The sequence below is a fragment of the Lepidochelys kempii genome, chromosome 3, assembly GCF_965140265.1.
Source record: "Lepidochelys kempii isolate rLepKem1 chromosome 3, rLepKem1.hap2, whole genome shotgun sequence".
Lineage (NCBI taxonomy): Eukaryota > Metazoa > Chordata > Testudines > Cheloniidae > Lepidochelys > Lepidochelys kempii.
The window spans coordinates 201,489,305-201,516,504 of record NC_133258.1 but is presented as its reverse complement, the minus strand read 5'-3'; the positions used below and the strand labels follow the sequence as shown (position 1 = coordinate 201,516,504).

Genomic DNA, 27,200 nt, shown 5'->3' with positions numbered 1-27,200 from the left:
AGTGGGGAGGCAGTACAGGGCCAAATTCTGCTCCCATTTATGGTAGTGAAAATTTGCAGTCCTGCCCTTGATTTCAGTGGAGTAACTCTAGATTTACATAGGTGCAGCTCAGAACATGATAAAGCCCTAAAGGTCTAACTTAAAAGCAACCAACAGAACCGACAACTAGCTAACAACTAACAGAAGCCAGGAAGTACAGAATCAAGGATGAAACTTTGGCAGAAATCCAAACTATTCGTCTTAGATATCGTAAATGTCTCAGGACTGTAAATAATCTTACAGTACACACCTTAATATTGCAGCAGGAAGGAGTGAGTTACCAATTGTGTTTCAAACTTGCCTTGCCTTTTATGAGTTTAAGTCAGACCAAATTTGAAAAGAATTCCTACCAAATTGCACCAGCACGTTACTTGATGTACATTTTGGGATAGTTTCAGAAGCTACTCTTGGAAACAATAGAATTGTAGGACTGGAAGGGACCTCAAGAGGTCTTCGAGTCCAGTCTCCTGCGCTCAAAGCAGAACTAAGTATTATAGACCATCCCTGACAAGTGTTTGTCTAACTTGCTCTTCCAAATCTCCAATGGTGGAGATTATACAACCTCCCTAGGCCAGTGGTTCCCAAACTTGTTCCACTGCTTCTGCAGGGAAAGCCCCTAGCAGGCCAGGCCAAGGGACGTACTGGCTGCCGCTTCCAGCAGCTCCCATTGGCCTGCAGCAGCGAACCGCGGCCACTGGGAGCCGCGATCAGCCGAACCTGTGGGTGCGGCAGGTAAACAAACTGGCCCGGCCCACCAGGGGCTTCCCCTGCACAAGCAGTGGAACAAGTTTGGGAACCACTGCCCTAGGCAATTTATTCCAGTGCTTAACTATCCTGACAGTTAGGAAGTTTTCCCTAGTGTCCAACCTTAACTGCCCTGGCTGCAATTTAAGCCCATTGCTTCTTGTCCTATGCTCAGAGGTTAAAGAGAACAATTTTTCTCCCTCCTCCTTGTAACAACCTTTTATGTACTTGAAAACTGTTATCATGTTCCCCCTCAGTCTTCTCTTCTCCAGACGAAACAAACCCAATGTTTTTCAATCTTCCCTCATAGCTCATGTTTTCTAGATCTTTAATCATTTTTGTTGCTCTTCTCTGGACTCTCTCTAATTCGTCCATATCTGGTGGCACCCAGAGCTAGACACAATACTCCAGTTGAGGCCTAATCAGCATGGAGTAAAGCAGAAGTATTCCTTCTTGTGTCTTGCTTACAACACTCCTGCTGCTAATATATCCCAGAATGACATTTGCTTTTTTGCAACAGTGTTACACTGTTGACTCAAATGTAGCTCTCAGTCCTATTTAACATATCATTTGTGGATTGGTAGAATTAAAATGCTGTTACAGAACAAGTGAAAAAAAGCTGTCATAATTTAAACCAGAAAAAATACAAAATCATGCTGAGAGTGTTTTAACTTTTGAGATACAAAATGTGTGCCCTGTTTCTTTGTGGGTTCATGTGCTCCATAAATCTGAGACAGCTGGCGTGGAACGGGACTTAATAATTAGATTTTATAGATTCATTACAAAAGCTGAGAGCCATAGATTTATTTTCAAGCTAGCCCAGATACAGCCGTGTTGCTGTTTTCATTTTTTCCGCAGACACTTCATTCAGTTTAACATGTCAACAAATGCTACTGGATTGTAATCTTATTTGTTGACTGTTGAAGGCTTGGAAAGTTGGGAACAAAAGCTTCAGCAACATCTGTGTACTCATTTGAGCAGTGCAAATGGCAGTAGCAACCAATCATGTAATCATTATTAAGGAAGTAGGGAAACCATTCAGTCTAGCAATCCATCTTTATTATGGTTACAATTATTGCCCTACTAATTATCAATCCTTTTGTTAGTTTTTAAGCTAAGAAAAAAGGCATCCCCAAAGAAACACTGTTACAACATGAAGAGAAACATATGTACAGTCTGACTTTATTTTTAATTGTCGTGACCATTTTTCTAGCCTTTAGTAGAAACAAGTCCTGATTATTTATTTAGAAGCTTTATTGCTTCCCCCTCCCCCTGAAAGAAATGCAACAGTTAAGAACAAAGGTAAAATCCATCAGGAAAGAAGTAATTTCTATTAATTCGAACGTGGTTTAAAGAAATCTCCTCTTCGGGGCAAAAAATATTTCTCTCACCACTGATTTTTTAAAGAAATATCCTTCAGACATTAATCGGCAGTCCTGTTTTGTGACTGATTTCTTCTCAGAGTTGCCTGAAGTTATTGCTGTTGTCACAGTGGGGAGTGACACTGCAGCAGCATTCCTTGCAGCACTGGAAGCCAAGCAGTAATGATCATTATCTATCACAATCGTTTTCGCGCACTTATTTAACCTTTAAAATTATATTTTGCCATCCGCCTTTTTGCCTGTTAAGAAGAAAAACAAATGCAGGATGCAGAGCTCATCAGTTTTGTGTTGAGTGTGTGTGTATAGACTGCAAATTCTGCCCAACTAACTCCCAACCCTGCTTCACCTCCAATATCCATTTCCTCTACCTGTGCTCCTAGGCCACTGAGCATCTCCCATGAAGAATGCCGAGCAGTATTCCTTGGATACAAATTCATTATCTCCTTCTTTATTGCAACAATATTCTTTGCTTACAGCACCGATCTGCTTTTGTGCTTCAAGTACTGAGCCCACAACTTGCATCACTTATTTGCAACCTTCAACACTTCCCTAAAACCTTTCCACCCAACCTGTGCACCCACCTCCCTTCTTGCACAGGATCTTGCCAGCTTTTCCAAGCAGAATAGACCTTCCCAGCTTGTGGGTTACCAACATCTACCTCACAACACCTGAAGTTTCAGGGGTGGGAAGGAAATTAAGATGGGCAAAAAAACAACAACAACAACAAAAAACCCAACACCATGATGCTCCAGCTTCACAATTTCAAGAGACAACAATGTGCTGTTGAGGAGGGGGAGGACAAGACGGGACAGTGACCAGTCTGAGGTTGCTGTGTTATGTAGCAGCACTAAGCTAACTTTCCTCTCCCCTCACCATCTTCCCTGCTATCACTGAACACTTGTTGAGCTGCTGGGACCAGGCAATAGGGTAGCAGGGCCACCCCCCGGTTTCCCCCCGGCCATCTGTCTGGGTTTTTCCCACCCCTGCTCTGTTGGCTTGGAGGGTAGAAGAGCTTGGGAGAGGCAGAAACCTGGTCACCAGGTGGGAGCTGAGCAGGGTGGGGAGGAGCCCCAGGTATCCTCTCAGGAGGAGCTTCTCGTTCTCCCTCCATTCAGAGACACATAAAGAGTGTTGCTTTCCATGGCAACAGGGAAAGTTGGGGTATGGGCACCTTTGGGCAGGACAGAAGCAGTGATGAGCTGCCAAAATCTTAATAACCTGTTCCCTCCTCACCCCATGATGGGGTCATAGCCCCCTAAGAGCCAGAGGGACCTGCCGGGGGGCGAGGTGGGGAGTCCTGGCGGTGCTTACCTGGGGCAGCTCCCAGGAAGCATCCCGCAGGTCCCTCTGGCTCCTAGGGGCGGGGTAGTGTAGCTAGGGGGGAGCAGGGGGAGCGGCCGCTCCCCCTACTGATCACATCAAAAGTGGCGCCTTAGGCGCCAAATCTGTGGGTGCTCCGGCGCTGGAGCACCCACGGGGAAAATTTGGTGGGTGCAGAGCACACACCAGCAGCTCCCCGCCCCACCCTGCGCCTGGCCCCAGCTCGCCTCCACCCCTGAACGCACTGTCCTGCTCTGCTTTTCCGACCCCCCCCCCCACTTCCTGCTAATCAGCTGTTCACGTGGGAAGCCTGGGAGGGCTGAGAAGCAGGTGGCAGCTTCGCACTCAGGCCCAGGGAGGCAGAGGCGAGCTGGGGAGAGCTTCCCCTGCGCGCCCCCTGGGTTTACCTGCTGCGGCACGGGCGGCCCTCCTCGCCCCCCCACCGCCCCAGCTCACCTCTGCTCCGCCTCCTTGGGCCTGAGCGTGAAGTCACCGCTTGCTTCTCAGCCCACCCACGCCCCCGACTTAGAATCATAGAATCATAGAATATCAGGGTTGGAAGGGACCTCAGGAGGTCATCAAGTCCAACCCCCTGCTCAAAGCAGGACCGATCCCCAATTAAATCATCCCAGCCAGGGCTTTGTCAAGCCTGACCTTAAAAACTTCTAAGGAAGGAGATTCCACCACCTCCCTAGGTAACGCATTCCAGTATTTCACCACCCTCCTAGTGAAAAAGTTTTTCCTAATATCCAACCTAAATCTCCCCCACTGCAACTTGAGACCATTACTCCTTGTCCTGTCATCCGCTACCACTGAGAATAGTCTAGATCCATTCTCTTTGGAACCCCCTTTCAGGTAGTTGAAAGCAGCTATCAAATCCCCCCTCATTCTTCTCTTCCGAAGACTAAACAATCCCAGTTCCCTCAGCCTCTCCTCATAAGTCATATGTTCCAGTCCCCTACTCATTTTTGTTGCCCTCCGCTGGACTCTCTCCAATTTTTCCACATCCTTCTTGTAGTGTGGGGCCCAAAACTGGACACAGTACTCCAGATGAGGCCTCACCAATGTCGAATAGAGGGGACTGTAAATCCTCATCCTTCAGGCCACGAGATGATCACCAGCTGCAGTCAGAAATTCCATACTGCCCCAATACAGTATCACACAGCTACTGTATAGGGGTCTTACATTTTCCCCTGAAGGTGAGATTGGCCACTCTGAGTGACCCGTTACTGGTCTAGATGGACCACTGTTCTGGTCTAGCATGACAATTCTTACGTTCTTACTGCCAAAAATAAAACATCCTCATTTGGATTCATCTCAGGTCTCCTGCTCCTTCACTTGTCAGGCTCTGAGTGTGCCATGGAGGCAAAACTCTTAGAGTATGTCTACACTGCAGTTAAACACCTGTGTCTGGCCTGTGTCAGCTTGGGCTTGGGCTGCAGGGCTGTCAAACCGTGGTGCAGATGTTCAGGGGTCCCAGAGCTCAGGCTCTAGCATGAGTCCGAATGTCTAGATTGCAGTTTTCCAGCTCTGTAGCCGGAGCCCTGCAAGCCTGAGTCAGCTGAGACAGGCCAGCCATGGGTGTTTAATTGCAGTGGAGACATACTCTCAGTTCAGGCTGTCTTTAAAGCAGCTGGTACAAATAGCTTCGAGGACTTCTGCCTTAACTAGCTGCAGAAATGAACAGCCACAGTAGAAAGTAGCCGTTTGGTCAGATGGGAACATAGGATACACAGAGAGAAAATAGGCCCAAATTAAAGGGCAGGTTAAAAAAATCCACAACTTTTAATGGCCATTCATCACTTCTTTGTTTCCTTTAATTTGTTTTTTGTGGGGATAATTCACTGTTGTTTAACAATGAGCTATTAACCCTAACCCTAAGCTATTAACATTTTCTGTGCCCGTTCTTGTTGCCATTTTGAAATTTCCTAGGTTTGGGCATATCCTTTAGTGCAATGCTCAGAAGCCTGAGGGTTAGAGTGCATTAAAATTAAAGAGTTATCCTCAAGCTTCTATTTTAAGGAGGAGAAAGTACACTGGTACTGTACGTTGTGCTGAATGGAGTACCCGGAGCAAATACATCCAGGCTGCCAACTTTAAGCCCCATGGCCACATTGTGCTAGTCCCTCTTGATCCATGTGCTGTGGCATGTTTCCACATCTAGTCCCTTAAAAATGAACTGGGGAAAACTAACCAGCACACCAACTCATGCACCAGAACACCCAGCAAGTATAGTCAGACACCTAAAGTGAAATCCTACCCCATTGAAGTCAGTGGGATTTTTGCCAGTGACTTTAATGAAGTCAGGATTTCACCCCTGGATTGCATGTGCTAGAAGCAGCTGCATACTGCATCTGTTAGAAGAAGTACTAAGGTGAACTTCAGAATACATTCTCCCCCTCTCCCGCCGAACCAGTCTGCCTTGCACAGGAAGGGTGAATCAGGGCCTCACACCTGACTTGCTCTGATCCCACCTCTAGAGAGGCTAAAGGTAAGTGCAGGCTTTTGTCCTATGCCATGTGACACTTCAGTGGTTTGTTTGTGTAAATCATTGAAATTCAGATTTGAAGTCACATCTTTGGCAATCAGACAACTCTGGCATATCAGATCCGATGCGGGATGTTTTACACGTCAGATATGAAGCTTACTGCTATGCAAATATAAAGAAAAATGAGCTGGTACTCAGCATAGCTATGATAGTGATAAAGCAATAGTTTAAAGGGCACATCCAACTGGCTATGTGCTGGAAAAACTTACCTCTATGACATGTTTTACGCATGTGGAAGGGGTGTGTGCAGACAAGCGGGCTAGCATAACTTTGAAAATCTAGACCTGAGTGAAAGCTTCTGCAAATCATGTTGTTTGCAGGCCGAATGGGTAATTGTAAGTGCACGGATGTGGAGACAGTAGGCTAGCCCCCCGACAGCCAAAACAGCTGTGATGGATGAGTGGTTAACACATTGGACTCAAAATCAATGGGGTTCCCCCGTGCAGTTTTGAATCTTGCTCACAGTGAGGGGCTGCTTTTGACTGAGTGTCTTTTTCTAAAATACACGCTCTAGGAATTATTTTGGGGGGGCTCTGTGGCCTGTGCTATACAGGAGGTCAGACTAGCTGAGCACAACGGTCCCATCTGGCTTTGGAATCTATGAATCCTCAGCTGGTATAAATCGGCATAGTTCAATTGACTTTAATAGTGCAATGCCAGTTCCTACCAGCTGAGGATCTGGTCTTGTGTTTACTGGGAAATTCAGGTTTTGTCAAAAATATGCTCCTCCTTATTCAATGCAATTCAGTAGCAATTAGAGTACTATGGTGCTAAAGCAGATTTAGTATGTATTGAAGAAGGGAACTTCCAGTGTTCAGTATTATATTGTTCTGTAGTAGCGTGATACTCAAACTACCCTATTGCAAGTATTACCATTATTGCTTCTATTAGTACCTTTCAGAATTTGTCTGCGAGAGAGATTATTTGGAATAGATGCAGAATCAAGTGGCCATCCTTTGAATAAATAATATACGTTAAACACTTGGAATATTGCTTTTATTTCATGTATTAGAAAAATTAGTCGTCCAAAGCACTAAACCAATTGATACTGGTTTTGCACACTGGTTGGCAGTCTTGCTGAGGATTGAATGTTCATGGACACTGAACATCCTCTCACCCTTAGCGGTGATCGTTCCAAAGAGAGTTGAATCATGTTAGCAGAGCAACGTGGATACGTGTCATATGGCAAGCAGTGCATGTGATGCTTTAGATAGAGATTTCCGAAGTCAAGGATTTCACAAGTCCAAAATGTTTGATGCAAACCAGTAGATGATGGACAATATTCTCCTAAAACATACAGTAGCATTCATCAACATTCAGACTGCTTTGAGGGAAAACAAAGACAACGTAAAAGAAAACAGCTGTAAATACATACAACTTTTCAGTCAACATAGATCAGCGGACCCAAACATTGAGAGCTGAGTTTTCAAAAACAGACACTTAAGATGCAGACACAATATGTGCATGCCGCTGCAAACAGACATGTGCTTGTGCAAATTAGGCATTCTACAGGGGAAATGGATAATTGTGCATCACAGACGGTGTGACTGCGTGCACGGTATATGTTTGCAAGCAAGATTATCTGCTTGTGCATCCATCTGCTTCTGAAAAGTTATGATGCGAATCAAAGGGGAAAAGCACTTAAAGAAAACAGGAAGGAGATGTGAAATGGGGGAGGAGGGAATAACAGTGAGGCAGGGAGAAAGAATTGAAGGGAGCCAGGTTCATATAAACAACAAGTGCATTAACCACATGGAAAAGGTAGAAAAACTCTAAGACTTCAGTAGCAGAGTTAGGCCAGCATAGAGCACCTTTGAAAATTCCATCCTCAGTTTTCTATCCCAGGCACCAGCCCTAAATAAGCATTTTCAAAGAGGAGGGCTTTTTATTGTTTTTAAAGTGAATTTAAAATAAGAGTAAAGGGTAGAGAAAATAGAAAGTAAACATTTAAATTGAGTGGAGCAGTCAGAGGAGCTGAGCTCCCAGCAGAGAGCTTATCCACAGGAGGACCACAGAAATGGTGAATGCGGAGTGCATTCATCGACAGGTACATTATATATGTCTTTGACATACTTATATGACCCCTGTTATCATAGTATCTGAGCACCTCACTGTTCTTAATGTATTTATCTTCACAACAACCCCACAAGGTCAGGAAGTGCTATCCCCATTTTAAAAATGGAAAAATGATGTGTGAAGAGATTAAATGACTTGCCCAAGGTCACACAGGAAGTCTGTGGCACAGCAGGGCATTAAACCCAGGTCTTCCCAGTCTGAGGCTGGCATCCTGCTCACTGGACCATTCTTCCATTATCTTTAGTCTTCCATCACAGGACATTTGCACTGCCATTACTGGAGCTGAACCCATTGTACAGATTGAGGTTTCCAGTGCTGGAAGCCCAGAACCTTTCATAAACACAAACATTTGATTTAAACGAGAGGGGAATTTTTTTCCTAAAGTCTCCAGGTTTGAGAAAAAGCTGTTGGTTGTTTTTTTAATTTTACAATATGTCAGTATTGCAAACAGGTAATATAATTAAATTTTTAATACATAGTGCAGCATCACCTTGGGAAATTTAACTAACCAAATAACCGTGGTGATTAGTATGATACGTATTGATTTGGGAGCTACTGTTGATCCATGAGTGACTGTACAGCTGTTGATTTTCTCTTGCACTGCACTGTATTGTGTGTTGTGACAAAAAGAGGTCTACTGTCCCAGTTTTGTGGCGTAGCCTTTGTATCTTGTGTGGCTTGTTTAAAGTATAACACGTGCTTAAGAACTGAAACTTTAAAAAGAGCTCTTTATTAATGTGAAATTCAGACTAACTTGGGGATCTTAGCAATTACTTTTGAAGACAACGATAGCAAGGAACTTTTTAAAATCTTGTTTATGAAGTCTTGCAATTATTACATCTCACCGATGTCAAAGATGCATGTTTATCTGCCATTTGAAAAATGCAAACATTTAAAAGATAGGAGAATAATAATGAGGCACACTGACTTGCGTGTCTGTCTGTCTGTACAGGCCTTAATGCTAGTCTCCTGGTGGCTTTGCATCAGGGTAACTCTGTTGCCTTCAATGGAGGTAGTCCTGATTTACACCATTGTAAATAAAGACAGAACCTGGACTATGGCACTGTCTTGTGTTAAGTCATTTTCATTTAGATCTGGTGCTCTTAAGATGTCTTTGACAGCTTGCCTGTCACCAGAGGGTGAATGATGTTATTAACACTCATTGTTATTAGATTCATTATAATTATCCCAGCAGCCCAGAATGAATCCCCTTGTTTTGTGTCCTTGTTATGTTGTTGCAGCTGGACAGCTGGCTGGTAACTCCTCAGTAGAGATGTATCGCCAAGTGCTCTTGTCAGGCTGCCGCTGTGTGGAGCTGGACTGCTGGAAGGGACGAACAGCAGAAGAAGAGCCCGTCATTACACATGGATTCACCATGACAACGGAAATATCCTTCAAGGTATAATGAGGCAACACAGTGTCACTTTATCTTGGGTAGTTCCTTGCATGTAAAATGTGTCCCAACACATGGCAGAGTTAAACACCTTCATACAGCGAAGGTAGAAGGAAAGAGAAATGGAGGGGCAAAGAGATGTTTTCAGATGAGTGTTGAAAACAGGTGGAGAGTCATTGAAACTGAGATAGAGGGAGGATGTTCCAGTAGTCCAGAGCTGCAAGAAGAAGATCATGAGTGGAGAGATGCCACATTCGGACAGAAAAGAGACCAGTGCTAGATGATAGAGAGAGCAGACAGACATGTATGGAGTCCCTGGCGGGTTTTATAAGCAAGGAGGGCAAGTGTGAACTGAATCTTGAGGTGAATGGGGAGCCAGTGGAATTGTCTGAAGATAGAGGGGATATGGCCACATTTCTTGTATGGGTGATAACAAGAGCAGGGGGATCCTGTATGTGCTGGAGTCTGGAGAACTGGAATTGAAGCCATGACAAAATGAGTCCAAGCAAGAGAAGAAGGCCTGAATGAGGATTTTGACAGAAAAGGGGACAAAGCTCCCTCTCTTCTCTATCTGGCAGGGACTCTTAACTCCCTGCCAAGTTTGCTGTCATGTGTTTTCTTTCCTTTCCGTGGCCTGCAGCTTTACTCATTCCTTTCCCCCTGCAGGTCTGACTGTTAGCACTAAGGTTGCAGAAAGGCCTGCAGGGAGAACGGCTGTGTAGCAGTAGCCCTGGCTGGGATGATTTAATTGGGGATTGGTCCTGCTTTGAGCAGGGGGTTGGACTAGATGACCTCCTGAGGACTCATAGATATTCTATGATTCTGTGTGAGGGAGAAAGGAGACAAGAGTGCACACAGCTAGTGGCAGAGGACCTCTTCCCCTCTAGGCATTCAAAAGCTGCCAACACCCTGGCACGTTCAGTGACACTTGAGATGTTATTCCCATGATTCCCCTGAACAGTCTGGTACCCACAGCTTGGGAATCAGTGGGTTAATGGGGAAAGCAGGAAACAAAAATGCTGGAGCTTAGAAGGCAGCAAGATAGTAACTGTAGATAAAGAAATAACAAAGTTGTAAATTCCAGGAACTAAAGTGACAATGGACTGCCCATCCAGGTAGCGAGACATTAACAGTGTCAGTGCACAGCAGTAATTGAAATTGGCTAAAAGGCTATCTCACTTTCAGTCTACAGTATGTATTTGATCTGCAGTTTTTGTGCCTCCAGCACAAATGCTAGATAGCGGTAATAGTACATTAGCTAAAATGCTGTGTAAGGGCAGCATTCTAGAGTTCTGAAAGAAATACCTCCAGTTAATTTTAGGTACTTCTTTTCTATGGAAATACAGTTCTAGGCTTACTAATATGCAGAAGATATTTTGGAAAATATCATCCTTCTCTGAAGTATCCTTTTGTTACTGGTGATAGGCTTGGCCACTTTAACAGCTACAGATTTTGTGTGGGTCTCTTTCACTGTAAGGCACAAGTGTTTACTTGTCTTGATAGTCATTCACTTACAACATAAATAAGTAACACAACAACAAAGTATCTATATTTCACTTGCACTGCACTGCTTCTCTGCTTTTTTCACTCTTTCTCTCTAACTCTATGCTGATAGATTTAGTCACAGGAAATTGTAAAATACTACCCCGGCACTATTATTACTAACCTTCCCCATTCACAGTTGAGAAATTAGTTGATGCTGATGTAGAGTTTGGTTTCTGAAAGTTGTTTAATTAAATAAGGTGGTTCTCAACCTCTCCTCAGCCAAGTACAAGAGTATAAAGCAAAACCTGTCTGATTCTTTTAAAGCATACACAAGAATAGGGCCCAGGAGATTTCAGGATCCAGTCCACATCTCGCTGGCATCTGAAGGGGGTGGGAGGGACGTCTGAGTGTAATCAGAATCTTTCAGTCACCCCTAATGCAAACGTCCTTTTACATTTATTTATTTATTTATTGCCGCTTCTCTTTTCACCTCTAACGTGTGTGCTAGGTGAGCAAAGCAGTAGTGATAGAACGCATCAGAGGTGTGTGACTCAGTTCTGAACCATCGTTGGCTCTGGCTGTTGGGTGCTAAGTCACTGAATGGTTCGTGCTTTTGGCGTGGCTGTCACAGGCACTGCTGTTTGCTCAGACCGTCGGTTTTCACTGACGTAAAGAGATTTTCTAAAGTGTAGAGACAAAAAGTAATATGAATCCCCTTTGAGACAACTTCATTCATTCGTTTTTTGTCTCCTCTCGTGACTCAGAGCAATTTGTGAGGCTTCTGACTCCTTCAGATTGGGAGCCACTGCAGGTATATGACCTTATAGCAAAAACAACCATATTCCTTTTGTCAAATTCAGGAGTTGCTTTCTAGATATACGCACTTTCTGTGTCTCTACTTTGGAGAATCATTTCAAGTGAGTCACGCTCCTGCTACAATGAAACATGGATCTTGGCATCATTTCTGCACTGACTGAAGTGGATCTGTATATAAATTTGAAGATGCAGAAAGCTCAGTGTCTCCAAAAGGGCCCATCACTTCATTGACCCAAAGTTTGAATCTCACATCTACAGATTCAGCCAATCCCAGAAGGGTGACCAAGCTCTTACCCTTTCAAGCTGACTTTCCCCCCACTTCATTTTCTCCCCCTGTATTCAGTATTTTATCCCATCTGAGGAGTTGCAATGACAGCCGAGGAAGTAGTTTCATATGACTATACAGAACTAGTCCATAACTGGAGCAAAGCTCTCCTTCCAAGTGCACAATGGGGTGCTTAGCTTTCATACTGTGCTCTTCCCAACACAGGCAGAGCTCCCACTGCTATCCATACTGTTGCATGGAGCTGAGAAGAGAATTTGGCTCACTGTCCCTCGCAGGTGTCTAAAATGTAACACACGCTGTACCCTTTCATCCGGACATGAGTCACAGGTCTCTTAGAAAGAACATTTCATAGAATGCTATTCGGCCCAAGTCTACTACAAAATGAGAAATAGATCTCTGCAGTAGGGTTAAGGGCCTGCAGCTTGATTATTTTAATTATGCTTTCAGGGACTCTTGCAGTCCATGTGTGAGAGTGGTGAAGTCTAAAGGGAACGAAAAATAGAGCTAATAAATCTTAAAGATCTAAACTAAACTTTCTGTAGATCATAATGGGTGGGATTTTCAAAAGATCCTTGTCACTTAGGTGCACAAGCCACATTGGCTTTCAATGGGACTTATGTGCTTACGTCGCACAGGTACTAATAAAAAAATCCCACCCAGTGTCACAAATGTAAGGTGACATCAGTGTTTTGTGATCTACCTGGGCTAGAAGCAAGTTTCATCTAGAATGAGGTATTTTGTACTGTCCAATGGCGTGCAGTGTCTGTTGCTAACTCTCATGGTTCATGAGATATCCGACTGCTTACTTATGTATCATTTATTTATCAGTTTTACTTCTACAAATAAACATGTAACCAGAAACCTATTGCTAGATAGAATCGACCCATGCTAGGCCCTGAGGAGGAAGATTCCACATTTGGGAAAAGGAAAAAACAAATGGCTTTTGAAGCTTTTGAAGCTCAGAGGCTAGAGAATGAGAAGTAATCTTGGTAGAGCTGGGTTAATGATCAGTGTGCCAGTGAGGTAGTTAAGTGTGTAAAGTTTGCTATTTATTATGTGGGGAGTGTGTGCATGTGTATACAGTCATATCACTGGTGAGTCAGTTCTTCAGCTGGTGTAAATAGTCATATCTCCATTGACTTCAGGTCAGGATCTGCTCCATACAGTATAGATATAATCTGATGTTTCTATAGGGAACATCAGGATATACACTCAGTGTTGCCAACTCTTGCTATATTTGGTGTTTTTTCTTAAATCCCTGGGCCCTAGAGTTGTGTGAATGCACCGGAATCTCAGCTTTCATTAAAATAAAATTAATTTCCAACCCTCGTGGTTGTATAGCATAGCTTGGGAAGGTGACTTCTAAAAGTTCAAAAGCCAGAAAGTAAATTAAAAGAACTCTCACTAGATTAAAAAACCCTCATTATTTTGCATTCCATTGTATGATTTTTGGTGCTTGACTCATTTTTTTTTTTTAATCACTGTATGGGTATAACAATCTTCGATGCTAAAGCGAATTCATCTGGAAGCAGGTTTGTATTTCAAGAGGGAAATGTGAATTATTTCTAACAATATGTGCATTGATATAGGATAAAATGGGCACGCAGCTAAAATTAGTGTCATAAAATGATTCCTCCGGTAGATAAACTATTGCCATCTTCAGTCAAGGCTGAAAGGCAGCCTTTACAAATAAATGGTTCCATTTCTGAATATATGTTTTATAGATTATTACATAGTAGGATGCTAAAACTCAATGAAACAGTCTTTTTTGTATTGTGCCTTGAAGGCTTTTCCCACAACAAACAGGAGAGGACTGAAAATTTGTGCATCAGAGTACTACGGATTTTACAAAAAAAAAAAGAAACGAGAAAAGAAAAAGAAAGATGCTACTTAGAAGATACAACAGGCTTGTCAAATAAAACATGATTATTTTAATTATTCAAAATAATCCATGAAAGGTATAACTTTAGGCATGGAATGAATCATGACCTGCAAAAAGTTGTACAATAACCTATAGGTTCAGTCACAGAGAGGCACAAAACCACGTTTGGAGTGAGGTAACACTTTGGAGATCAGATTGTAGATCAGACTGTAAAAGCACATCCAGAGCTTTCAAGTTGTTCAGAATAAAAAGTCTGGGCATGGTTTTGGAAGGCACTGAGTTCTCTTGTGTTTGCTTTGCAGATAGATAAGTTAGATCAAGAACCAAAATATATCTCCTGGAGACATAAAGGGTGTGTAACCTATCTGTGTCCTAATTTCTTTAGGAAGTAATAGAAGCTATTGCTGAGTGTGCATTTAAGACATCGCCTTTTCCGATCCTCCTTTCCTTTGAAAACCATGTGGATTCGTAAGTAATTATGGTGTTACAATGTTTATTATACAGTGTTACAATGTCAAGACACAAGATTATTTAGCATTTTTGTTATCTGGCATTATCGTCAATCATCATAATTACTGAATTTGTCATCCTACATGTAAGCCCTTAAGGTACTTGAACATGTGCATAACTTTCAGTATGTGAGTAGTCTGATTGATTTAAATGAGATTACTCACCTTCTTAAAGTTAGGCACAAGCTTAGGTATCTTGCTGGAGCCTTGAATGTGAGGGGAATGTTTTAATAATTATTGGCCAAATTCTCTCACCTGCACTCAGGTTCAATAGTATCTTTCTGCCCAAGTAGCCTCAGTGATTTTAATGGGCTTACTCCTGGAGTAAGGTTCTACTCCAGCAGAGTATGTGAAATTCGCATTGACAGTAAACATAACAAAAATGAAAGAGAGCGCGAGAGAGAATATGCCCCATAATCTATTTTAATGTACACAGCAATTTCCTTGGAGGTGGCACGAGTGTAAACGAGAGTGGAAGTTGTCCACAGTGTGTCTTAGAGGAGAGCCCAGAAGTGGGCTTAGCGTGTGTGTGTGTGTGTATGTTGGAGTTGGTCAGTAATTTTTCAACCAAACCTCTTTCTGGCAAAAAATGCAGATTTGTTTAAACCAACACTTTCTTGCATGAAAGGTTCAGTTCTGACAAATTTCCTGATTTAAAAAACTTTTGAGAAAAAAGTCTTGAAATTGTTGAAACGTCTCACTTTGATGCTTTCAACACAAGAAGTTTTGCTTGTTTGATTTGGAAGGACTTTTCATTTAGAAATTTAGGTGAATAGTAATTTTTTTAATTAAAAAAGCTGAATGCAAAACAAAATGTTTTGATTGACCAGAACCAATTTTTTTTTCTCACATTTTTGGTTTGGGCAAATTTTCAGGATTTTGTCATTCTGTGCCAATGTGGTTGGGAAAAATGTTAAAATCTTGAAAAATCTCCTGTGGAAAAAAACTGTCTCTCCCCTCACCCCTACTTCCCCTCCTCTGAGCTCCAAAATATATATGATTAGTCATGGAGTCGGGAAATATTTTGGGACTCCCTCTTTTTGTGCTATTAGACAAAGATAAAAAGAAAAAGGGATGGATTTGCTTACCAATGGATACTAAATGCACTGTTCTTCATTGCCCACACTGATTGATTCACAGAGCAAAATTAATGTCGAGATATAGCTACTCATCCCTCCTTTTTAGCAGAATCTAAGATCCCATTGTCTTATAGTGAACTGGGGTGTCTCTACATCATAGCAAAACTGTCACCAAAAAAAATTAGGGAAAAATCACATGCATCCCATTTCATCTGCAGTTGACCCATACAACACTGACACTATGCTGATTGTCGGTCTTGCTCCCATTCCCCCTCCAATCACCCCTTTGTATCAACCCCTCCTTCCACTGACGAAAGAAATCAGGAACCCTGGATGATCAGAAGTTTGAAATGTACCCATAGGACCAAATTCAAAGGTGTGGTTAAAGGTAGCAAAATGTGTGGAAGGGAATCTCAGTTTGTCACTTTCACTCTGAGAGACTGGAGAAATGTATTGTACAAGTTAAAGTTGAGGGGTTGACCTATTTTTTCCTACACCTGTTAGTTTCTTTCACTGGTAAAACCTTTATTCTGGCTCCTATGTAAATCACACCAGCTGACACTCAATTAGACTCCTTTACACGTACCCACTAATGTATAACTTACATCACCTTACACATCAAATCTGAATCTGACCCAGAGTCAACAAACTTTGTTTAGAAAAGGCAGATAGGAGAATCAGCATAATGACCTATTTATTATCTCAACTGTTCAGGTCTACAGATTAAACAAAAAGCATTAAGGATAAGGTCTTTTCCAGAGCACCAGCCTCCACTTTATTTTAAAGAAACAAAGAAATTAATAATTTTTTAGAAAAAGAAAGAAATTAATAATTGCAAAAAAGAAAACAATTATTTTCAGAAGTAAAATAAGTGCCAAAATATCTTTTAAAAATGGGATTACATTTTAGTCACAACTAGATATGTTGTAAAATTCCAGGAAGATGAAAAACCAGGAGTAGTTTCCACTGTGTTACTCCAGTTTTACGCCAATGTTACCCCATAGAAATCAATGGTGTGTCAGCATCAGAAAACTGCAGTAACAGAGAGATGAATCAGGCCCTACATGTATTATCTGCAGTGCTCTTTCATGTGTTGTGATGACAATAACAAATTATTAACAAAGGATATTTGGGAAAGCAATATCAAATGTGTTGTTTTATTTGGCTTTAAGGTTGATTAACTATTGGTATTGGTTGTTGTTAACTTTCTGCTGCAATAAATTATCCCATTTAATGTGTGAAGCTTCTAATTTTGCCTTGGCCAAATACCACTTCCAGTTATTTGACTGCATGTTATAATTAGACTTTCATTTCTTCACAAGTTACTGGAGAATACGGCAATTAGTCATGCCAGTCAGAGAATCCCTCATCTAATTTCATGGAATGCTTCTTCTGCCTTTCCGTTTAGATGGAACATTATTTTTCTTTTAGATTTTCATGATCATTCAGGCCTAAATACCAGTTTCTAATGCTAAGTACTTTTAGAGCTTGCACTTTTGGAGAATTTATGTAAATCCTGGTCTCATGGAAGTCAACTCCCAGTTATTTCCGTGGGACCAGAATTTTCCCTGTAATTCTCAGCTATTAGATTTGTCTTCACTGAAAATTTTGGGTGAAATCCCGATTGCATCAAAGTCAATGAGAATTTTGCCATTGACTTCAGCTGGTACATGATTTTACCCTGTATGCTTTGGTCATGTCATTTTTTTTTAGTGACTATTAGATCACCTGAGGTAAATATTTATTACCTTTCAATATTTTTCCCAAAAGGACTTAAACCTCATGGAATTTGATACCATGTGAATTAGCTGCTCCGTTTTCCTTACCACTATTCCAATATGTGGCACCATAATCTGCGTGTCATTTTCAGCTTGGACCTCTGTCATAAATATAAAGGGAAGGGTAAACCCCTTTGAAATCCCTCCTGGCCAGGGGAAAGCTCCTCTCACCTGTAAAGGGTTAAGAAGCTAAAGGTAACCTCGCTGGCACCTGACCAAAATGACCAATGAGGAGAAAAGATACTTTCAAAAGCTGGGAGGAGGGAGAGAAACAAAGGGTCTGTGTCTGTCTGTAGTCATCTTTGCCAGGGACAGAACAGGAATGGAGTCTTAGAACTTTTAGTAAGTAATCTAGCTAGGTATGTGTTAGATTAGGATTTCTTTAAATGGCTGAGAAAAGAATTGTGCTGAATAGAATAACTATTTCTGTCTGTGTATCTTTTTTGTAACTTAAGGTTTTGCCTAGAGGGGTTCTCTATGTTTTTGAATCTAATTACCCTGTAAGATATCTACCATCCTGATTTTACAGGGGGGATTTCTTTATTTCTATTTACTTCTATTTTTTTTATTAAAAGTCTTCTTGTAAAAAACTGAATGCTTTTTCATTGTTCTCAGATCCAAGGGTTTGGGTCTGTGGTCACCTATGCAAATTGGTGAGGCTTTTTATCCAACATTTCCCAGGAAAGGGGGGGTGCAAGTGTTGGGAGGATTGTTCATTGTTCTTAAGATCCAAGGGTCTGGGTCTGTAGTCACCTAGGCAAATTGGTGAGGCTTTTTACCAAACCTTGTCCAGGAAGTGGGGTGCAGGGTTTTGGGAAGTATTTTGGGGGGAAAGACGCGTCCAAACAGCTCTCCCGCAGTAACCAGTATTAGTTTGGTGGTGGTAGCGGCCAGTCCAAGGACAACGGGGGGAATATTTTGTACCTTGGGGAAGTTTTGACCTAAGCTGGTAAAGATAAGCTTAGGAGGTTTTTTCATGCAGGTCCCCACATCTATACCCTAGAGTTCAGAGTGGGGGAGGAACCTTGACAACCTCGCTCTTGGTCCACACATCTAGATTATGTCTAAATCTTGATGATTCTTTGTGCACAACATCTCTAAGAGACAGCGTTTTTCCCCCCATCCAGACAGCTAAAACACTTATCCAGGCTCTTATGATCTCATGTCTCGATACTGCAACAACCTTCTCTCTGGCCTTGACAAAGGCAATTTTGCCCTGTTCCTATCCATTCAGAATCCTGCTACTAAGATAATTTTCCTAGTCAGATGCTTTGGCCACGTTTTGCATTCTTCCACTGGCTTCTCCATCTCTATCACATCAAACATTGGCTGCTTGTATTCACTTTCAAGGCCCTTCACGGTCAATCCCCACCCTACTTATCATCTCTCTTTCACTGTCAAGCTGTCAAAGCTCGCCTCTGATTGGCCAATGATGCCAATCTGCACTGCCCATTTGTTAAACTTTCAAACACATATCTCCATACCTCCCCCATCTGTCTGTATTAACCTGTTGTTTCTTGTCTTATATTGTAAGCTCCTTGGATCAGGGATTGTCTTTTTGTGTTTGTACAGCACCTAGCACAATGGATAAGCCTGGATAAGTGTTTTTTTTAAACAGGGCTCCAGAGGCGATCCTGGCAATTCCAGGCTGACAAGCCTTACTTCAGAACCAGGTTGAAACTATAGCAAAGAACAGAATTATCAGACACATAGATGGTGTTGCGGAAGAGTCAAGATGACTTTTGTAAAGGGAAATCATACCTTGCCAATCTACTAGAATTCTTTGAGGGGGTCAACAAACACGTGGACAGAGGTGATACAGTGTACTTAGACTTTCATAAAGCCTTTGATAAGGTCCCTCACCATAGGCTCTTAAGCAAAGCAAGCAGTCATGGGATAAGAGGGAAGGTCCTTGCAAGGATCACTAACTGGTTACAAGAGAAGAAACAAAGGGTTAGGAATAAATGGTCAGTTTTCAGAATGGAGAGAGATAAATAGCGGGATCCCCCAGGGATTTGTTCTGAGACTAGTGCTGTTCGACATATTCATAAATAATCTGGAAAACAGGGTAAACAGTGAGGTGGCAAAGTTTGCAGATGATACAAAATAGCTAAATCCAAAGCAGACTATGAAGAGCTACAAAGGGATCTCACAAAACTGGGTGACTAGGTAATAAAATGGCAGATGAAATTTAATGTTGACAAACGAAAAGTAATGCACATTGAAAAACATACTATACATCAAAAATGATGCAGTCTAAATAAGCTGTTACCACACAAGAAAGAGATATTTGGGTCATTGTGGATAGCTCTCTGAAAATATCTGCTCAATAGGCAACAGCAGTTAAAAAAGCTAACAGGATGTTAGGAACCATTAGGAAAGGGATAGGTAATAAGATAGTAAATATCATAAAGCTACTATATAAATCTACCATATGCCCACACCTTGAATACTGCACGCAGTTCTGGTTGCCCCATTACTAAAAGTTGTATTAGAATTGGAAAAGGTACCAAGAAGGGCAACAAAAATTATAAGTGATATAGAAAAGCTTCCGTAAGAGTAGAGATTAAAAAGATTTGGACTATTCGGCTCTGAAAAGAGACGATGTGATAGAGGTCTATAAAATCATGAATGGTGTGGAGAGAGTGAATGGGAAAGTGTTATTTACCCCTTCACATAACATAAGAACCAGGGTTCACCCAGTGAATGTAACAGGCAGCAGTTTTAAAACAAACAAAAGGAAGTATTGCTTCACACAATACACAGTCAATCTGTGGAACTCATTGCCAGGGGATGCATAAAACTATTAACTGGATTCAGAAAAGTACTAGATAAGTTCATGGAGGCCATCAGTGGCTATTAGCCAAGATGGTCAGGGACACAACCCCATGTGCTAAGTGTCCCTAAGCTTCTGACTGCCAGATGCTGGGACTGGACTACAGGGGGATGGATCACTCGATAATAGCCTGTTCTGTTCATTCCCTCTGAAACACCTGGCAAATGGACCATTGGTCTGACCCAGTATTGCCATTCTTATGTAATGGGGTTCAGGTCCATGACTAGGTCCTTGGCACTGATGATAATAATAATCATAAAAAATAAATGTCATTCATGACTCACTAAGGCATCCAGTATTGTGTGTAGGTTTTACAGTATAGAAAATAATTATAATGTTAAGATATATCATCATTTAGTAATGAATATTGAGGTCAAAGGCAGCATACTGAAAAAAACAGCACTAAGAAATGGACCCACAAAATGGAGTGGGGGGCGGGGAAACATTTAGACCCTTGAAAGCATTGGAAAAGCCTCAGAAAGACCTTGAGTTTTGAAGTGAGATTAATACAAGGTATCTAAAAATCTGAAGGCAGACACCTCTATAATTAGAAACATACTCATGACCTAGCAGCTAAAAGGTTAAGTAATCCTTGGACAATATCCCTCTAAGATCCATTTTAAGATTAAACTTAATTAAAGGCAAACTCACCTTGCTGTTTTCTGTCTAGAATTAGTATTACAAATATTAATAGATGTTATGCTCTCTGGAGAGGCTCATAGCCTTGAGTGCTTACCTCAGGGCAGACACTCCAAATTGATGCTGTGATCTAAAATTAGATTTCACCAAGCCAGTAACAAATGTGAACTCCAGGATCACTACTGCAGTCCTTCCATGGAGTCACAGACAGTCCCCTTAGCCTCTCCAGTCTGTCTTGACACTCAGACAAACTGGACTTAGTGATAAATTGTCACTTACGCTAAAAATCACACCACATTCAGATTGCTTCCAGTCCCAAGAGATCAGCCACTTACCTCAGATCAACTGGTACCCTAGATTTTACACCAAAGACAGCATCTGTAGCAGTCCTGTAATAAACTGTCTAAAGGTTTATTAACTAGGAAAAAGAAATAAGAGTTATTTACAGATTAAACCAAGCAAATGTATACACACAAATGAGTTACCATTTAAATCCTAAGAGTGATGGAGCTGTAGTGATTTATCAATTCAAAGTGTCTTTCAGACAGAACCTTGGGGATTTCTGCCTCCATTTAGAGCCTCTGGCCCTAAGAGTTCAAACAGCGAAGGGTGAGATGGAAACTTCTTGTTTTATTTCCTTCATTCAGCTTCCAAGTCCACAGGAGGACCTTCCTTGCATGTAGCATTTCGCAGGTGTGATGTGGCCATTAACCAAGCCTTTGTATGGTGATGTTCCTGGATGGCCCATCTGATTTTGATAGTCCTTCTGGATGGAGGGTGGAGTGGGGGATGATTCCCATGCCGGGGCTCACTAGTTCAGAGCAAACATTTTCAAAGTTATAAAACAAAATCTACAGATTTTCTGATCACATGGAATACCGACATTACAAGTGAGATTAAGGCATGCAGCAATTTACAAGCATCTCATAGAATAAAAAACACTAAATACATTCTTATAAGACTAATACCTATTTTGAGCAAAACTAACATACAGGTGAACTGTTCTGGTCTTCAGCTATGCGGCTGTTAGTCCTTAGCTAATGCCTGCAGTCTTGGCAAGAGCTGGCACCTGGTTTGCCAGAGTTACAATAGTGCTTTTAGCAAAGTTTCTTTTTCAGAATCCTCTTTACAATCTTTTAAACTTCTGGGGAAGGACTGTGACTTTATGCATGGCTAGTACAGCAGTAGCACATTGTCAACAGTTCATAAATAATAGGCTATTATTATATGCAATGCCTAGGAGACCCAGTTATAAAGTAGGACTGCATTGTACTAGGTGTTGTACATACACAAAACAAAAAGAATGGTCCTTGTCACAGAATTTCACAATCTAAGTAAAGGGACAAATATCAGTTTGTGTATTTCCTGCTTAACACATATTGAAAGTACAAAGGTATTACGCTCCTCCTTTATCTTGTAAATAAAGTCCTTTGCCGTTGCACCTTTTGGGAGGGTTCTCCATTTCGCATACTGCTGGTACAATTCCATACAGTACGGATCATTACTGCGTGGCTCAGTATGTTATAAACTGTTAGTTCTTCACACACTGAGAAGTGAGATAAATAGAGAGAGAGTTCGATGTGGGGTTAGGACAGGATTGTACAATTTCCTTCTAGTATTACTTCTAGCGAGGATAGTTCTAAACCTAAATTCTCTCTGAAGTGCTATAAGATTTTGCTGTTGTGTAGGAGTGAAACTCTCACTACCTCCAGACATCTGGGTTTTTTTTTTCTGTTGATGTGCCCTTTTAAAATCTAATCTTATGCCTGTTCCTAAGTTTTAGATAATGTGGGGTTTGGTTTAAAGAGGAACAGACTTTGAACATCATACTCTCTAGGAGTGTGGATCCGTTAGAAATACATACTAGTTGAGAAAATTAAGATGAACTTGCCTATAATAATTTCCCCATGGAGGCAGGAGTTATAACAAATCCCCACTCACCCACCCACTTTCCACAGAGAGCTAGGGGTGTTTTGTGCACCCTGTCTGTTTTATTTGTTTGAAAAGGAGCTGCCGGTTAGATAAGGACTATAACACTCTACCTTCACCCCCAAGTCACTGCATTCTCCACCAACCCTTCTCTTGAGGGCTCTTAGCTCTCTTTGCTTCCTACGCATCTTTCTAATATTATGCCTGAGACTGAACCTGCATCTTAACTTTCTTGCAGAACTGGCTAACTTTAAGTGACAGCATTAACAAAATACTGCAGTGATGAAAAACGTAGCGGTTTAAAACCCCACATAGCTTTGTGGAATCATTTAAAATCTACATCCATATGTACTGTGGGCAACTGAAGTTTGTGACTGTTTTAACCTATGGCTGCTAAAGACAGAATCCCCCAAATGGGAGCAATGCTGAACTTTGGGAGATTCCGATTCTGAGTTAAATGACATCCAGGCTTGGTCCTATCTCTGATTTACTCACTGTGTCACCAGCTATCTTTCCATTACCAACTACACTGCTGGCACACAATGAATAATTAGTGACCATAATAAGAGGGCAAGCTGGGCAACAGAATGGGGTGTTCAGTAATGTGAACAGTGCATATTGCTGAACTGCAAGTTTATCCAAACACTTTTGGCTAGATTCTCATTTACACTAAGGTTCTTTCACGCTGCCCTGGTAGTACACTAGAGCTAGTACAATAGGGTAGTTTAAAGTAGATGCACTAGTTTATTTGTGTTTGTAAAAGGTTAGTCGAGAAGTAGATTAAAAATTGTTCCTGTCAGCTGGGCAGTTGTCCTTTCAACTAGAGCTGGTTGGGAATTTTTGGAGGAGTTGTTTTTCATTGAAAAATGCAGATTCATCGAAATCCAAACTGTTCATGAAACAGGGTGTGGTTCGATGAATTTTCCAACTTAACAAAAAGAAGAAAACATTTCATTTCAGAATGTTCAAAATAAAAAATCCTGTTTTCCTGTTCCAAATGTCCTCTTAAAAGGTTTTACAAAAGAAAAAAATGTCAACACTGAAAATGTATTGTTTCAAACTGACCAAAACCAAACGTTTCAATGACCAAAACTGAATTTTTTGGGGGGGAGGGGTTGGCCTTTTTTGGTTTATGAATATTTTCAAAATTTTCAACTTTTTCTCCAAATTGAGAAACAAAAAACAAAACAAACCCCACAATGCTCAAAAATATTCACGAGACTAGAAAACTGTTTCCCACCCAGCTCGAGTTTCAACCTCCTGTGAGGAGATATGATTGTAACAGCGGGGTTCCCAAACGTTGTGATACACGGGACTGTAACTTGACAGAAAAAACCTAGGGCCTCACCTCTTCTATATTAATTTATATAGATACATTCTGTTATCAACAATAGATGCAACGATAACTGTTTGGCGTGTCCATGTGTCGTCCATGATCTGTGAACAGAAATTGCTTTTTGTTTGATTTCACTAACGAAACAAACCCTGTAGTTGAACAGTTTTAACCTGTCCCTGTGGTTATAAAAAAACTGGAGCTGCAGGCCGCATTCTAAGGCTATGCAAGTGGCATTTATTATAACCTATCTGTAGTCCTAAAACTCCCAAAACAATGATATGTAGACATAATTTCACTCTTGGTTTGCACTTTGGGTAAACTGGCCGTAAGCACAGTCTGCTCAGTTTGACTTATCCCTAGTGGATGTCATGAAAACCACCAAAGTAATTTACTGTAGTACAATATGATATAGGTAGACAAGCGTCTGATAAGGGGCAGTCTCAACAGTGGTCCACACTACAGGCTAAAATAATTATCCAGCTACTTGCTCCAGGAGCTTGTTGCTAAGGCCAGGTCTACGTTAGGAAGATGTTGCTGATCAGTATAGCTTTTCCAGCAAAGCTCTCCTATACCAAAAAACTGTGCTTATGCCTGTTTCCCAAACACCATATAAGATATATCAGCCTAAGCAGAATTATGCCATTATGACTGCGCTGAAAATAGGTCTTTTGCCAACAAAGCTATGGCAGTAAAAAAACCAAAACCACTAGTGTAGAACTGGCCGGAGGGTGACCATGTTTGAGAAAGTTTCTATGTGACTCTGTGCAAGATGTTGGAAGTGCCGTTGAAAAGGAAAACCCCTTTTCTCTTTTTTGTCTCTTCTGCTTTACATTCTCAAGTTACAAAGAAGAAAAGCAAAAGGGGGGTGGGGGGGGAATAAAGGCATAGATATACCTTGAAAATCCTTGATGTGACCTAAAAGTATGATGAAGGAAAACATATTTAAATAGGTTGTCTAAAGAGCCAAACATGTGTAACAGTTTATTTCGATCACTCCCACAACCGATATATTCAGTTTTTATATTCTGTAAAGTGCATGTGAATATTTGTCTCTATGTGACAAGGGCAGTCTCACTATTTATGACTTCAAATGGCCAGTGCCTTTATTGTACTATTTCATGTATGAGCTCTGCGATAAGAGCTGTCAGAGAAGTCAGAATAATTGTATGATGAATCAAGATCATTGTGAACAATTTACAATGATAGGATCAGGAAATTACCCTTTCATCGAGTTAAGGGATATTAGATTTTTCCATTACTGCTGCTTTCAGCTTGCAGTATGAATAAGTCTCACTTAATTCTATCCTTTCCCCCCTTCTAGCCCTAAGCAGCAAGCCAAAATGGCAGAATATTGCAGATTAATTTTTGGAGATGCACTGCTCATGGATCCACTGGAAAAATACCCAGTAAGATGGTTTGGTATTTCCCTGATCATAAGCATATGTATGAATATGTATTTGCATATTTCAGTTTTCTGTTGCTCTTCATATACCGCCTTACGAGATTGAAGCTGCTGGATTTTTGGGTTTGGGGTTTTTAAAAGTAATGTATGCTATTATTGGTTTAAGCATATGGTTTCTGATCTGGAGATTATTGTGAGCTAATCCTCTAAATCAAAATTGGCTCTAACATCTACTCTTTTATAATCTGGGCTTTCACATTGGAAATAATACTTCTTATGGTTACTGTTGTAGATATTTCATAGTGCATTTTTTCTTTATCTTCTAAAGCACCTTCATTGGTGCTGTTTTGTTTAGCACAGAGCCTACCTGTTGTGCAAACCACGCTTCATCTTAAAACGGGGTTACATTTTGGATTGCACAACTGTACATTGTATCATGGGGAGAATGAGAAGCTGGCGTGGGACCATTTTATTTATTACACATCTCTCCTTCTTTCCTCTAAGCTTGAAAGTGGCATTCCCCTTCCAAGCCCTATGGACTTAATGTACAAAATTCTGGTGAAGAATAAAAAGAAATCACAAAAGTCTGCCGACGGAAGTTCAAAAAAGAAGCTCTCTGAGCAAGCTTCCAACACGTGCAGTGATACATCCAGTGGGTTTGAACCCTCATCTCCTGGAGCAGGTAAAAGTTGAACTCCCAAATACATTACTGCCTGAAACATAAGGAGCCCAATTCTGATTGACACTAAGTCTTCTGTAAGTGTAAAGGTGCCTCAGTGTGGGTCTAGCCCAATAGCTGGTACGTTACTTAGTTAAGGCAAAGTGCTGTCCCCCTTACAAAAGCCAAGTCAACAGGCTTTGCTCAAGATCTAAGCGAGGTTGAGGCTCAGGAGTATTTCCTGCTAATCATAGAATATCAGGGTTGGAAGAGACCTCAGGAGGTCATCTAGTCCAACCCCCTGCTCAAAGCAGGACCAATCCCCAACTAAATCATCCCAGCCAGGGCTTTGTCAAGCCTGACCTTAAAAACTTCTAAGGAAGGAGATTCCACCACCTCCCTAGGTAACGCATTCCAGTGTTTCACCACCCTCCTAGTGGAAAAGTTTTTCCTAATATCCAGCCTAAACCTCCCTCATTGCAACTTGAGACCATTACTCCTTGTTCTGTCATCTGCTACCACTGAGAACAGTCTAGATTCATCCTCTTTGGAACCCCCTTTCAGGTAGTTGAAAGTAGCTATCAAATCCCCCCTCAGTCTTCTCTTCCACGACTAAACAATCCCAGTTCCCTCAGTCTCTCCTCATAAGTCATATGTTCCAGTCCCCTAATCATTTTTGTTGCCCTCCTCTGGACTCTTTCCAATTTGTCCACATCCTTCTTGTAGTGTGGGGCCCAAAACTGGACACAGTACTCCAGATGAGGCCTCACCAATGCCGAATAGAGGGAAACAATCACGTCCCTCGATCTGCTGGCAATGCCCCTATGTATACATCCCAAAATGCCATTGGCCTTCTTGGCTACAACAGCACACTGTTGGCTCATATCCAGCTTCTCATCCACTGTCACCCCTAGGTCCTTTTCTGCAGAACTGCTGCCTAGCCATTGGGTCCCTAGTCTGTAGCGGTACATGGGATTCTTCTGTCCTAAGTGCAGGACTCTGCACTTGTCCTTGTTGAACCTCATCAGATTTCTTTTGGCCCAATCCTCCAATTTGTCTAGGT

General features: G+C 41.5%; 1 protein-coding gene across 10 annotated transcripts in view; it reads left to right on the top strand.

Annotated features, from left to right (window-relative positions):
- The window catches only part of PLCB1 (phospholipase C beta 1), a 655,431-nt gene that overhangs the window by 468,255 nt on the left and 159,976 nt on the right, over window positions 1–27,200 (top strand). For all 10 annotated transcript variants that reach the window (XM_073339660.1, XM_073339659.1, XM_073339667.1 and 7 more), the window contains exons 11-14: window positions 9,351–9,508; window positions 14,357–14,439; window positions 25,399–25,483; window positions 25,984–26,161. In XM_073339660.1, the coding sequence (XP_073195761.1) occupies window positions 9,351–9,508; window positions 14,357–14,439; window positions 25,399–25,483; window positions 25,984–26,161 (504 nt within the window). The remainder of the gene's footprint in view (window positions 1–9,350; window positions 9,509–14,356; window positions 14,440–25,398; window positions 25,484–25,983; window positions 26,162–27,200) is intronic.